Here is a 15,592-nt window from a genome sequence, read left to right as displayed (position 1 = left end):
TGCTCTACTGACAAGGTTGCCTAGCTAAAGTGCATTTGCCATGGTCATTATCAACTCTATCCCTGATGAAACAACAGGGTTCAGCATGAATACCAGCAACCACCGTTTGCTGTGACCCAAGTCATTTGGCTGTCAAACTCGGCCCACAAGTAGAACAGAGACATAAAGCATTCAGGCAACAACTCAAAAGTCAGGAATTTCAAATCCACACTTTTCAGCTTAAGATTTTTGCATTTCAATCAAAATAGGATTTTTTTTTTGGCACATGGGTGATTGTATTTTATTTAAAACTGAAACATTGGATTTAAGACAAATAACTTCAAGAGAAGAATGTATTGAAATGAAACAAATTCATTTCTGATCCACAGAGAATTTTGTTAGAAATTTTGAAACAGCGCTCATGAAAACTTCCCTTGATTTTATTACAGAACAGAAATTGAAAAATGTTGTTGATCTATAAGCTCAAGATGATCAGTTGTCCATAAAGTACATTTAAAAAGCAGTAGACATTGTATTAACCAGTATTGTTATTAACCAGTTCTTCTGAACTAATAAATCTCTTGCAGCTCCAGTCCTTGATCTTGCTGTGGATAACTTAACATTTCTGTCTGATAGGAGTTTTGCTGATTTCCTTGGGACCCAAAGCACAGATTATTGTTCTTGTAGAGTCCCATCAAACTCATTGTCTCTGAAGTTAAGGCTGTCATTTATGTCTATTATTTTGCTGAGGTATCATATGCTACATTATAAAGGTTGCAATTTTATTTCATTACATGAGAAAAAAAGAAAAATAATTTATAGCTTAAACTGAGAGAACTGGTGTTAACCTTGCTCTGTTGCAGGAAGACATCCAAATGTGTAAAATGTGACTGATTGATAGAGAAGTACATCCTAAACAAGTGTCACATTTCTAATTTTCTTTGGGCTGATCGGATAATCAGTACGTCTTTGAGGTTGCACCTATGGGAGAGTAAAAGCAGTTATAGAACTAAAAAAAATCCTAGAAAAGCAGTCTGCAAGAGTCCTCAGGGGGCTACCTGCCAAACCCTCACCCCAAAGCAGTATACCAAAATGAAATCTATTGTCAGCAACTCACGCAAAATCTAAATACAAAGGAAAGGTTGAACAGCAGAACAAAACATGCCACACACTGATGGCGGTTCTGGGAATTTATTAACTGGTCTTATGCTATCTGAGAATTTCTTGTGGACTCTGCGATCTGTATTCTTTTAAGCAAAACATGCTGTTGGTCATTTCTCCTCTGGTTCTCTTAAAGAAACTACCTGTGAAGCTGTAAGAAAAACTTAACTTCTGACATTGCTTTCCAAATACATTAGAAATTGCAGCAATAAGCATGCCAGTATTTCATGTATCTGCAAGACCGCTCTCAGCATCTCAGTGTTTATTCAAGACAGGTTTTTTTTAAAGTTCCCATGACTGGCAGGATTCCACTTCCACTGACAGCAGCCTGTTTTCAAACTGACCCCAGTGGGATCATTGCAGGGCAAATGCTCAGCAGTTTTGAAAACCCTATCCTCATTTGAAACCAGTGCAGTGAATTTCCAGTCCTAATTACTTATGTGCTTTTACAAAATATCATTGCAGAGGAAAAGACAAATTCATTCTCAAATGCATCCAAGAAACATACACTTTGGATATATAAATGTAGTAGTGAGACCTCACATAGATAATTACAAAGTAGCTCTAAGGAATGAAAATTTCTTCCAAAGTTATAAACATGTATCTTCACATAGCTTCCTAAATGAAACACTACAGTCCAATGGTTTGCTGCGGCCAGCCCCAGTGTTGGTTTTATCTACCTCCAAGTAGATGCTGGCTGCTGTTCCTTGCAACTTCCCCACCTGGTCTCAAACCCTTGGAAATTAATGGAAATTTCACTGTTCTTCCCAGCTGGTTCCTAACTATTGACTGATCTTCTTGTGGTTTGTTTCTGGAGCATTAATCTTGTTCAGTCTGTATTGCCTTGGTATTCTTCCAGTATTAAACATCTTAAATAATGCATTTGGTACATATACATTATTGAATAAGCCATAGAGGAAAACATTAGATAACAAATGTGGACAACATGTCTCTGGTATTTAATGAGTCCCAGCACCTCAAAGAAAACCATGGGATAAATATAACTATCCTAGAAACATTTCATAAGACAGCTGCCTTCTGTTTTAAACACAGCTCTCTCTCTTCCCCCCTCTCCCCATCCCTTTTTGTTGCTAGAACATACTGCTGTTTTCTAAATTTACCCTTCTTTACTGTTTATTTCTGCAGAGAGGAGAGGTGCTCTGGGAAGTAACAGGATTGCCTGTCTGCTCAAGAGACCTTTTCCAAGGTCTCTCTGCGGCACTTAATTTCTTGCTGTTCAGCCCAAAGACCTTACTGGTGCTCAACAGAGACATCACTCATTCATTTCCAGAGCATATCAGAAGTTTCCTCTGGTCTGTGCTACCCTGGGGATTAATATATGATGAGATCTGGTCCATTTAGGGCAAAACAGTTATTTGGCATTTCCTGATCATTCAATTACAGGTCTGTTATGGCAGGCTTTCTCACTAGGACAGAGGTTTTGAGAAGCTCTCTATTACTGCTGCCCCCCAAAATAACAAATTTACAAGTAGAATGGAAAAAAAACAACTGAAAAACGCTGAAGGCAAGCGTTATGGAAAGCAAGTATTCCCAGATGCTGTGGACTGTCCTTTGAGTATAAAGTATACTGAACTAGTTGGCGTACTGAGTAACCAAAAAGTTTCAGAGGGGGTCTTCATTGAACACTGTCTCCAAAACTTCCTGAAATAGGTCATTATTTGCATCCCATGTTTAGCAAAATACTGGGGTGGGAATATTTCCCAGAACTTGTTGCACAAAAATACTGTATTGCACCCAGATTTACTAAGGAAAAAGTACATTAATCAGCAAGTTCATCAAGTAATGTTGCCAAAAGACACAGTGTTTATGGCCAGTAGTAGGTAATACTACAGGAGATTTTGGTTTGCATGTGATTTTGAACAGGAGGGAGCCAGAGGACTTGCACCAGCTGGATCTAGACTGTCCTATTCTTCCTTGACAGCACTGGGGAAAATGCAACCCAAGCATGCCTCTTCTGCTTTCAAAATCTCATCTGCAAGAATGAGCCATTCAGCCCCTGCCTTGTCATGCCATTTCTCCTCGCCACCAAAGGAGGAACGGAGGAGCAAGTTTGCCTCTGGGGCGGGGACTGGGCCCATGACGGTTCACCTCTGCCCTGCTGCATCTTTCATAGTTATTTGCTTTATAGCAAATGTCCTGGGTTACTTATATTTTATTCTTGCTGTGGTCTGATATCAATTAATGAATAGTTTCATGAATTTCAGTCAACTCATGCTGTGTACTGGCCCATTTTCTGTCGAGCTTTCTCTGAAGTAGCATAGCCTCACTGAGGCTGCAGTTCACTGGATATAACTTCACTGAGATGGAGGCTGCTGGCTGCTGATCAGTGACCTAAAACTCATTTTCTGATGCTCTAGAAGATCTCATACAATGCATTAGAAATACAAAATGCAGAGGAGCAGGACCACAACAACCATTTTGTATTTAGACCCTGATATGCTACAGCTGCTAGAGCCTCTGCTTGGTTTTGATTTCAAAGTTGTTTCTTTTAATTCAGTGCTCTACTAGTCTTGTCAGCCCTAGTCTAAGAAAAAATGGTTTCATTATTCATTACATCCTGCACATTGAAGGGAAAAAAGACAGCTCTAGTGGTTCACTGCACAGCCCAACATTACAGGAGAGAGTTTCTAAGGTGGTCCCTTCTATCAGTAAGGATGCAATATCATCAGCATTTCTTTCACATAGTTTTAAATCTCTTTGTACTGTCAGCTTGACATCTGGTTAACCATGGATATTTGACAGTCCCATGTTTCAAAGCCTGCTTGTTGACTTATCACCTGCCCTGGATGCCTTTTTATAGAGATTACTGTAAAGGGACTATTATACTGGGAAAAGCTTTGCATAGTTTGTTGATTTGGTTGGGGAAACAGATGCCCAAATCTTTCCAGCTCTTCCAGCTCTTCAGCAAGACAAAAAGAGAGATAGCAATACATGGATGAATCAGAAGGTAAAATTAGTATGTGTATCAGCTGATTTCAGGGTTGAATCCTTCAGTGATGTTTTGAATACTGATCTTCAGTCAATGAAAGAAGGACTTCTGCTATTACAACCATGTTGTAGTCATTTCTGCAACCCATATGACATCAGTGATATGAATGATGAACACACATCTGGCATTATGAAACAGGGCTCTGATCTTTAAATTGATTTGACAGATGGCAGCTCCTCAAACACTGACGCTGTGGAAATGTGTGATAAACTGAAGGCTTTGCCTGCTATTAGCCAGCCAAAAAAAATCCAAGTCTAACTGCATTAGAACAAATTGCTGAAATTAATGTGGTAGGAGTACTTCCAAATGTGTCTGCATGTGTCTGCACATTTGGCTGTTAGAACAAAAAATCAGGGAGGCACAGCTTTCTGTTTCTGAAGGTTATTTTCCCCCCTGCTCTCAGTTTTTAATTCTCATTCCAAATTCACTTAATTTACAGGAAAACACCCACCCAAGAGTTCCGGATACCCTCAGAATAATCCAGATACACTATTGCTTCAAATAGCAAACCAGTTCCATGCTGTCAACTTTTCATACACTCAAGCACATTTCCCTGTCCATCAACAGACAGGGACAGTCTGGAAATTCCTTCTCATTTCTTCATGGGCTAATCCCACCCACATAACTTCACTCCTCCCCTTCTTCCACAGACACTTGGAAAAATTATACTATAAACTACACCTGCCTTTTCTATGTCTGTATCATCAATATTTATTACTCTCTTAATCAAGATATGCTGACCAATGAATAACGTAACATGACATACTCTATAGCACATTTCATCAGTAGGGGTAAAATTATATTAGTTTATATTTCTATTTTATTGACCTTTTAATTTGATTTTGATAGCTTAATTTTTCTTTTCAAACAATCCTCAGAGTCAGAGCAGTTATATACAGTGGAATAAATGGACCTACAATTCATCATTCATTTCCTTCCCAGTATAAAACCACAACCACAACTAAATAATATTTCCAGTTTATAGAGTGTCATTTGGAGTAGTTAAGAAGAAAAATAGATCCTTCCCCATTAACGAAGCCATGACTCACCCTGGATTGGAGAGGAGGAGTGTGCTGTGGTGGCAAGTGCAAGTCTCCTGTAGCTGTGATAAAGTCAGCTGAATTACACCAGGGATGAATCTGGCCCACTATAAATGAGCACACACTCCCTCTTATGACATCTTCGTCTGATTTATCAGAGATATTTATGGCACATTAAATGGACTAATTATGAGGCTTCTGTAGGAGACTGTCCAGTCCTACAAGATGCTGAGTCCTTAGAGCTCCTTTTGTACCAGAAGGACTTGGAAAACAGCGGTTCCTTGGAGGTGGCACTCAGGACCTGGCAGACCTGGCCCTATGGCTCTTGTTCAGGCTAAACCGTCTGTGAGACTGCCCCAAAATCTGCTAGAGCCAAGGTAAGGGATCGCCCTCATTGCACGTGGGTTTTGGACGGAGCTCTGTGCAATGGGTCAGGGTCTGAGAAATGGCCCCTCAGATGGGACCTTGGTCCCTAACACCCATTTGGCCTGCAGCTCAGCCCTGGGACTAGGAGCAAGGATCACTCTCCTCCCATCGCTGACAGTAACAAAATATGCAATTAAACAGAAGCCTGCAACTCTACTCTCCATTTGACCTTTTCTTGGCTAATGTAATCAGAATGAAGACCTTCCAGCACCCCTGACTGATGGTCCTGGCCTCCTCTTTCAGTGACTAGTAATTTTTTCCTCAGCTCAATAATTTAGTTCGATATTAATAATTTTTGAAATGTCTCACACACCTTTTTTTTCTCCCTTCTTCTTCACTGAGGTATTACTTTTCCCTAAGATGATTTGCCAAATCTTTTGTTCATGTTGTGAATTGATCAGTGCAATTGCTGGGCAACATTTATCTTCTGTGAACATTTTGCATTAGTTCCTGATTCAAAGAATCTGAATGGCCAATAGCTGACCTAAGTGATTTTCTGTTGTCACCTTTTACAATGAGACTCACCAGGTATTTCAGGCTTTGTACCTGGTTGGGTCCATGGGCAAGGACTTCTGAGGAAACAAAACTTATGATACAAAATCTCCCTTAATCTTTCAAATTATTTAAAATTGTAACTTTCTGCATATGCAACACAAGGGATCAAATTTGAAGCTGACACCCTCAGAGACACAGTGAGACTGCCTAATGCCTCTAACCTGTGCTGAAACTTCTCCTGGGAGTAGGAGGAATGGGCTGTGCAGCAGCCTCTGTCCAATCAAAATGCTAACTTGAAAAACCTTCCTTCACTGTGATTGCTCGGCTTTTCATCTTGTCCCCACATCCATGAGCTTCTTTTGATTTGAAAACTCTCTGTTCAAACTTTGCCCACATGGAGCTATTTTCTGGCCTGTTGCTGTGGTTAACCCTGATCCCATAAGGTGACAAGGAAGCCAACCACAGAAATCTTAACCTCGTTCACCTTGCAGAGGTGGAGAGACAAGGCTTTAGGTCTTCAGTGTCTGTGACTCTTTCCATCAGTACATGGGCTCCTTGTTCCTTCCCCACCCTGCTCCTGAGGGAGGACTTGCGTTCTTTGCTTCTTCTTATTGACCTCCATAGAAGCACTGCAAGGACGTTTGCTCATTTTTCTTGATTATCCAAGGAGAGAGAGGCAATTTGCTGGAGTCCACCCCTTTATGACCTCCTTCACTACGGTAAAAATTCTCTGGATAGCTTCTCTTCCTCCTGTTTTTTTACCCACTATTTCTCATTAAAAAGGCAAGAAGAATAAAGATGAAAAACCTTTGGGAATGTTTCCAGTATCCAGGCAGGGAAAGACAACTGAGAAACACAACTTCCTGTGCTTAGAAAATGCAGTGGCAAGAAATTGTTTGATTCAGCACTAATCAGCAAACAGTTAAATGGTTTGCCATCTGATTTCTCCAACTTGACAAGAAATATATTATAACAAAAGAGCACCACAATATTTATTATGGAATACATTGGCAACAGTGGTGATTGAACTTTACTAGAATGCATCCAGTAACACTTTTTGTCAGAAAACCTCTATTATGCAGTTAACAGGGAAGGTTATGAATGTAAAATAAAACCACTTTTTTTGTCTGGGAAATGTTTTACTATGTTTGTATATAATGTCATAAATTCACATCACGGACTGCAAATCCACAATTTAAAGTAAACCTTCATCAACTGCTGCATATACAAGATGGGGCCATCACAATATACTGAGAAGCTCTGTTCAAACTGAGAGATAGTTTATCTTCACAAGCCATTTTTAGATTGCTGAATATTCCTCCAACATATGGAAAACAGTTATAAATAATTTTCACCTCTAGATTATCTCTTCATATTTTTCAAAAATGTATGTGCAGTTACTGATGCAGCTAGAAGCCACCATAACAGACCCGTATCAAATATTGTCCAGGGAAAACTGGTTTAACAGAAATGGTTCAACTTTATGCTGCGTGCCTGTGATGGATTTTTAATGTTTCCCTAGCCACTGGGTTGCAAGGGACCTCCTAGGCCATCTAATCTAGCTTTTGACATGGAGGGCTGCACCTACATTCATGTTCCAGCTTGAATCAGGAGCATGAACCCAATGCTCGTGAACCCAGACTCCTGATGGTCCCCACTCACAACCCTATTGTTCTCACTGTGAAGCTGTCTGAGAGCACCCAAACTGGATACCTTTCTGATGACACCAAATGGCTTAATGCCTCACCAGTGCACAATCAGTGCACACCAACCATCAACGAGCACCCAGTCATTGGGAAATGGCTACAGCTAACTGCAGTTATCGCCTCCCCTGAAATGTGTATAGGGTGGATACAGGGTCCTCAACACAAGCTCTTTTGCTTCTCAGAGCAGACTGTAATGCACCACATGCCTTGTCCATGTAAAGATAGCCAGTGCCTTATAATCCTGTTCATAAGCGTATCAAACACTGTCTGAAACTGTTGCTCAGGGTTATAGATCCACACTGAACCCTCAGCTGTTTTAAACATGCTTTTCAGTTTTGATTTAATAGTATTTTGTTTGACAAGTAATTAATGTCAAACATAATCACTACCAGCCACATATACATCACTATCATTGCTATTATTTTTACTGTTATTATTTTGATCATTATTTTAATCATTGAGTACTTCTAAATTTCATTGTGTGCCAGAAGAACTAGACACACTCTGCTACGATTTATATGCAATGTCATCCCAAGACAGATTTCTGCATTGCACATGTTGAAACACTCTTCAAAAATAAGTGAGTTATCACTGTGTTGAGGAGTGAACTCAGTACCACATCACTGCCACTTTCCAAAGCGAATATTGGCAAAAACTGTTATGGAGGCGCTAAATGTATTTTACAAATATATGGCATAAATTAAGATCCACATTGCTGTTGTGCTAGAAGCTGAGAGAGCCCAGCACCGCCCTTCAGAATGGAGGTAGCTGAGAACAGAACAAGTAGAATAAACACTGAGCTCTACTTCTTTATGTGTTAGCCACTTGGAAAGGGGGCAAAGCTCTAGGGTGGACTGGGTGTTAGTTGCATGCTTTCCCTTCCATCATTTACTGCTGAGGTACTAAATGTCTCTAAGATCAGTGTAAAGTTCCTGACTGAAGCAATTTCTGAAATGTGGAAGTGTAATTGGAAAATACAATCAAGAAATGATCCAGAGAAAATGCACATTTATTTATTGTATCTGCACTGGATTTTGTTTGCAAAGAAACCTCAAACCTCACCTTCAACAGTGCCTCCATCTTATATTCACATCTCCTCCAGTCTGGCAACTGGGGAGAACAATAAAAACATTGCAGACCTCCACTTTGGCAAAGGCACCTACATAACAGCTCTCCAGAATTATCACATGCTCAGAGCAAAGCAAACCTCCACATTATATGGTTTAATGTATAATATACACAGAGGCGAATCCTCAAAAGCCAAGCCAGAGTTACTCTGGCTGGCAAGGCTGAAAGAATTAATTAATGGTAATAAGTGGGCTTGTGGAGAGAGAGGAGGAAACTTTTTAATCCTGGGAATGATGAAAAGACAATTGGCTTTACCTACGGGAAGTCTGTCCCAGACAGGGCTACCCATCATGCTGGCCAGCAGAAAGGCCTAGCTGACATTTGGAGCAGGAAAGATATGAAAAGCAGTGGAAAGGGAAGAGCAGACGCTGACTGAACACCTGTCAGAGTTCAAGGAGCGTCTTGATGATGCTCTTAGTCATATGGTTTAGTTTAAGTAGTCCTGCGAGGAGCAGGGAGTTGGACTCAGTGATCCTTACGGGGCCCTTCCAACTTGAGATATTCTACAATTCTCTCAGGGGAAGTCTGTGACTTCATAACTTTATCCTGGGAGGTGGGGAGGAAGATGTAGCAGGGTGCTGAGGGGAACAGATGTGACAAATGATTTATTAGACATTTCTTCCAAATATGAGTGGTGGTTGTTTCTCCCTCACCTCCCATCAAATCCCTCCCCCCCCCATCAATCTAAATCCGAGGCTAACACCTAGGGCACTTATCCTTACAAATCAAACATTCAGAAATGCTGAAGGGACATTCCACTTACACAGTTGCAGGTGTAATTTACTTATAAATGTCTACCTCCACCCAAAATCTGCTTTTGGATCTAGTATGATACACACTGTGTGAAAAAAAAGAGGTCAAGAAATTAGCATTACAGTTACCTTTGGTACAGAACTGGTATGTAAATCTGCAGCAGAGACAGTGAACTTTGAAGACATCGGGGGAAGAGAGGCAATTCCTGCAACAAGAATATACGAGATTACTGATATTCAGCATCCACTATGGCATGAACCACAAGCCATTCAGGAATAAAGCTAAATATGGTTTAATATTGTGAGCCAAACTCTAGCTAACTTGTTGGGCTAACATAGCAAGGTTTTTGTAGTGAAGGGGATCTTGTCTGTGAGAAGACACCAGGAGCTGCCCCCACGTCAGACAGAGCCAGTTCCAGCTGGCTCCAAGAGAGTCCTGCTGCCGGCCAAATGTGAGCCCATCAGCAGCACTGGTGGCACCTCTGTGATAATGTATTTAAGAAAGGGTAAAAAACACTGCAACAAGAACTGGGAAAGAGGAGTGAGAAAACGTGACAAAGAGCCCTGCAGACACCATGGTCAGTGAAGAAGGAAGGTGAGGACGTGCTCCAAGTGCCAGGGAAGAGATTCCCCCACAGCCCATGGAGACTTGGTGATGCAGGTTGTCACCCTGCAGCCCATGGAGGACCACAGCAGAGCACATACCCACCTGCAGCCCATGGAGGACCCCATGCCACAGCAGGTGGATGTGCCCTGAGGGAAGCTACAGCCTGTGGAGAGCTCACACTCAAGCAGGCTCCTGACAGGAGCTGTGGCCCTATGGAGAGGAGCCCATGCAGGAGCAGATTTTCTGGCAGGAACTGTGGCCCCATAGGGGGCCCACGTTGGAGCACTCCATTCCTGAAGGACTGTACCATGGAAGGGACCCAAGCTGGAGCAGTTCTTGAAGAACTGCAGCCTGTGGGAAGGACCCACATTGGAGAAGTTCATGAAGGACTGCATCATGTGGGAAGAACCCATGCCGAATCAGGGAAAGAGTGTGAGGAGGAGCAAACAGCAGAGACAATGTGTTATGGACTGACCACAACACCCATTCCCCATCCCCCCGTGCTGCTTGGAGGAGGTAGATGAGCTAGGAAGGAAGTTGAGCCTTGGAAGAAGTGGGGGTGGGGGAGGTAGTTTTAGTTTTCTTTTTCTTTCTCACGATCCTACTCTGTTATTAATTGGCAATGAATTACATTAATATTCCCCAAGTGGAGTCTGCTTTGCCTGTGACAGTAATTGGTGAGTGATCTCCCCCTCCTTGTCTTGACTCACGAGCTTTTCTATCTTATTTTCTTCCCCTGCCCTGTTGAGAAGGGGGAGTGATAGAGTGACTTGGTGAGCACTTGGTGACCAGCCAGGGTCAACCCAGCACACTAATGAATATGAAAGGAGCCTATCTAGGACCCAGTAGAATCAATTTGTCCAGGTTTACTTAGTTTTCCTTTTATTTTTATAACAGCTACATTTTACAATACCATATGCTCTTGAAATCTTTTCACTGCACTTATTTCTTCACAATTTATTTGTTAGAGAGAAAAGGATGTATGCCTGGATTATAGACTCTGCACAATAATTTTATGTCATTAAGTGTTTGATTAAATGTTTTTATAATAATGTGGTTATAAATGCAAGTGGTGGGTAATGATTTGGTAGAGATTTACATTTGCTTTTGAAGAGTCTTTGTACTTAAGGACTAGAATTTATAATGCCTTAGTCATTTATCAGTAAAATCATAGTTCACTAACTGCCTTTTTTTCTTTCCTCCTTTCTTTTTTTTTTTTTCTGTTTTTTGGTGGTGGTGGTGATTTTTTTTTTGCTTTTATAGACCAACTGCAAAATATTGTCTAAATTGACTATTGTATGGGAATCCAACACTCCCACCGCTGGCCCCAGAAAATATTTGGAAGAACAAAGGCATTTAAAAAAACAAACCCAGGACTAAAACTAAATTCAGCTGCAAAGAACTTTGATGTTTTCTCCATAGTTTTGAAGAACCATACTCTAGAAAATCAAAAATATTCTGAAGAGGTTCAGGCCAAACACAAGTCCTTCACGAAGTATTGTGAAATCTTGTAATGTAGTTGCTTGACATGTTATCCAAAATGCCTATGTTGAGAAGCAGTTTGACAGTATGTGATTCACCAGCTTAGACTCACTTGGGATTTGTTCTGTGTTCCACAGTTCCTCTGGAATGTATCCCTGGTTTTCACTACCATGCCTTTGCCTGTTTTCCAAATTGCCATCTTTTTTCTTCTCAGTTGAAACTTTTCTAGAAACAAAAAGGCCTGTCATTAGAACTTCATTATGACATGAGAACTCTTGGGTAGTAGGCTACAGAGAAAAAAATATATCTCTTATTTCTGAAAAAATAGCTGAAAAACACATCTGGGCCTTCCAAGTAATTAGCTAGTACAAATCTTATCCCATATAAGTATTACCTGTGAAATTCTGTTCAGAAAGTTTCTATCAGTTGCATTATCAGAATGTAGGAAAACAGTGAGCAATCTTCAAAGAGTGAAGACTCTGTATCAGATCATAGCTTCTGTAGTAAATTAATTTTGACCTCTAATTCTGAATTACAGGATAATCAATGGCCCAATAATGGCACACCAGCTATTTTTGTAGCACACATCATTTTTGTGATTTGAGTTCCCCCAGTTGCAAAAACAAAGCATGTTATCTCACATCACCACAGTTAGCTTCCAAGTGATTCATCTGTACCCTCCAAAGTTAATCTTTCACTTTTAAATTTACTTTACAAGTGAGCATAGCCACAGTGAAGTTGACAGAACTTCCTTGGTTAAAGTTACACTTCTCTGAATTTGCAGAACGGTGACCTGCATAGCTGCACAGAGAGAAAGAAGTGCCTTTTTACTCAAAACTCTTATGCTGGAAGAGATGTTCTATTCATCTATTCCTGCCATGGACTGCTCCCTGGGATAGTCCCAGATCCATCTTTGCCTAGGTTTATGGTGTGGCAAGCACAAATTGATGGCAGGACTATGACAACCCAGGGATTTGTAGGGGAAGGCGAAAATATTATCAGTTAACAATATTTGTGGAAACTGCTGCATTTGCTTTCTTTATGTGTAGTAGGAATTACTTTACAGACCCATAGAGCTTCAGATGAGGATTAATGGCTTTAAATTGCAACAGGGGAGGTTTAGACTGGACATTAGGAAAAAATTTTTCACAGAAAGAGTGGCCAGACAGTGGAATAGGCTGCCCAGGGAGGTGGTGGAGTCACCATCCCTGGATGTGTTTAAGGGTCGTTTGGATGAGATGTTGGGGGATATGGTGTAGGGGAGAACTTTGTAGAGTAGAGCTGATGGTTGGACTCGATGATCCCAAGGGTCTTTTCCAACCTGAGTGATTCTGTGATACCGATACACACATAAATCTGACAAGTCAGCTATGACTACATGGCATTTTTTAGGAGATAAAGATGTTAGATACCACTAAGAAAACTGTCATCATTGTTAGAAGTCAAGAGCAATTGTTTAGGAATACCATCTCCACATGTTACATAATACTGTACTGTCTATTTTATCTGATCCTTAGATCTCAGCAAACTCAGTGTAGTAGCCAAATCAAAAGCAGTTACAAAAAAGTGTGGGAGGTACAGAAAGATAGCCAGCCAAGTTAAAAATAAATGTGGAAAGTAAAACAATATATCTTTGGTCTCACCACTTCTTCGCTACTACACAGCTTCCAAAATCTGGACAATTATCATTCCTTTTACTGCAGGTAGGTTCCCCCCAAGAGAAAAGCTACTGAACCTACAAAATCTGTAAGTAAATAACTCCTGTGATTTCAGTGTCATTGTTTACAGAAGCTAAAACTTTGCAGAACTGTCAACACTGGGTTTCTAAGTCCAAGCTGAGCCATTAGGGCCTGGACTCATCACGGTGCTTAAGTATTTGCTTGAGCATTTGCTCAACTTTCAAAGAGTAAGCAACGTTTATGAAGTCGGTACGACTCATGTTTGAAGTTAATGGGAAAATAGGAACTTTACTGTACCAAGATCTAAAAACACACATCCTGTCACAGAATCATCTAGGTTGGAAAGGACCTTGAAGATCATCTAGTCCAACCGTTAACCTAGCACTGACAGATCCCAACTACACCATATCCCTAAGCACTATGTCGACTCTACTCTTAAACACCTCCAGGGATGGGGACTCCACCACTGCCCTGGGCAGCCCATTCCAACGCCTAACAACCCGTTCTGTAAAGAAATGCTTCCTAATATCTAGTCTAAACCTTCCCTGGCACAGCTTGAGGCCATTACCTCTTGTCCTATCGCTTATTACTTGGTTAAAGAGACTCATCCCCAGCTCTCTGCAACCTCCTTTCAGGCAGCTGTAGAGGGTGATGAGGTCTCCCCTCAGTCTCCTCTTCTCCAGACTAAACAACCCCAGTTCCCTCAGCCGCTCCTCGTACGACATGTGCTCCAGACCCTTCACCAGCTTCGTTGCCCTTCTCTGGACACGCTCGAGTAATTCAATGTCCTTTTTGTAGTGAGGGGCCCAAAACTGAACACAGTCATCGAGGTGCGGCCTCACCGGTGCCGAGTACAGGGGTAAGATCACTTCCCTGTCCCTGCTGGCCACGCTATTTCTGATACAAGCCAGGATGCCATTGGCCTTCTTGGCCACCTGGGCACACTGCTGGCTCATGTTCAGCCGGCTGTCAATCAACACCCCCAGGTCCCTCTCTGACTGGCAGCTCTCCAGCCACTCCTCCCCAAGCCTGTAGCGCTGCTGGGGGTTGTTGTGGCCGAAGTGCAGCACCCTGTCATGAAGACAGAATTTATTTGCCCAGACCAGATTCAAAGACATAGTGGGAATGTGATGTTATGCCCTATTCCAGACCTGTTCATGTTGTCTGAAAGAACGCACTTGTGCAGGCCTGCATCGGCGAGGTAGGGTCCTGGGAAGGACACAGACCCGGCCATATCAGTCCCCACTGCTGGGCAGATGCTTCCCTGCACGTTCAATTGATTTTGCCTTAGCAGGGTTGGCCCTTGCAGAAGGCTTTTGGCAGAACCAAGTCAGAATCCAAGCAAGAAGGCTTTGTAGGACTTTATTCATAGTAGAATCGATATGCAAGTTGTACCTGCTTTTGGCCTCCCATTCCCTGCTGATTTAGTCCTGCCCTATTTGTATGGCTGCACTCGGTAAAATGATCAATTTAGCATCACTAAGAAATCACGTGGATGTTTACTGGTATAGCATGGCATAATTGGTATCATTTCCTCAGGAGAAAATAGTGTTTACCTAATTTTCTTATTTTGTTTCATATCAATAAAATGTTCTATAAATGGAAATCTGTCATAAACAGGTCTTCACAAAATTTCCCAAGAGGCTGTTCATGAACCTAGGTATCACTGAAGTGTGAGGCAACTTGGTGTAACATTTTGTAAACTCAGTAAGAGATGGGGAGATAAAAGCCCCACAAGCATAGGCAGAGTATGAATTTACAATGCTCCCTAGAAGCTCAGAAAAAATAACTGCAAATAACCCCACTGACGCTGCTGTCAGAGCCACACTGGCGCCGACAAATAGCATCTTAATGCTGATAACCATCAGCTCATGATTTCTAAGCTTGTCCAACTCCATGCAATAATTTACCAACAGCTTTGTACTCAAGTGCCTCTGATAATCACTCGATTAAGTGCTGACACTCATCATCGGGGCAGCTTTATTTATTTAGTTACCTTTTCTCAGTCTAACGCTAACGAACCTTAAAGGAGCCGGGGAGGCGGTCTAACGTGCCTGCCAATCTATCCCGATTAGCTGGCGGTACAGCTTCTCCCCGACAGGTCCGGGGGTGCCCGTCCCCCCACGT

General features: G+C 41.6%; 1 protein-coding gene across 2 annotated transcripts in view; it reads right to left on the bottom strand.

The window, feature by feature from the left end:
- Nucleotides 1-314: 314 nt before the first annotated feature.
- The window catches only part of IGSF5 (immunoglobulin superfamily member 5), a 33,953-nt gene continuing 18,675 nt past the window's right edge, over nt 315-15,592 (bottom strand). For both annotated transcript variants that reach the window (XM_074814384.1, XM_074814383.1), the window contains 3 exons: nt 11,899-12,011; nt 9,827-9,903; nt 315-960 (listed from right to left, as the gene is read on the bottom strand). In XM_074814384.1, coding sequence (XP_074670485.1) covers nt 892-960; nt 9,827-9,903; nt 11,899-12,011 — 259 coding nt within the window. In that variant the 3' untranslated portion in view covers nt 315-891. The remainder of the gene's footprint in view (nt 961-9,826; nt 9,904-11,898; nt 12,012-15,592) is intronic.

The sequence above is a fragment of the Strix aluco genome, chromosome 2, assembly GCF_031877795.1.
Source record: "Strix aluco isolate bStrAlu1 chromosome 2, bStrAlu1.hap1, whole genome shotgun sequence".
Classification (NCBI taxonomy): Eukaryota; Metazoa; Chordata; class Aves; order Strigiformes; family Strigidae; genus Strix; species Strix aluco.
Note: the sequence above shows the minus strand (reverse complement) of the source record. Positions and strands in the feature narration are given on the sequence as shown.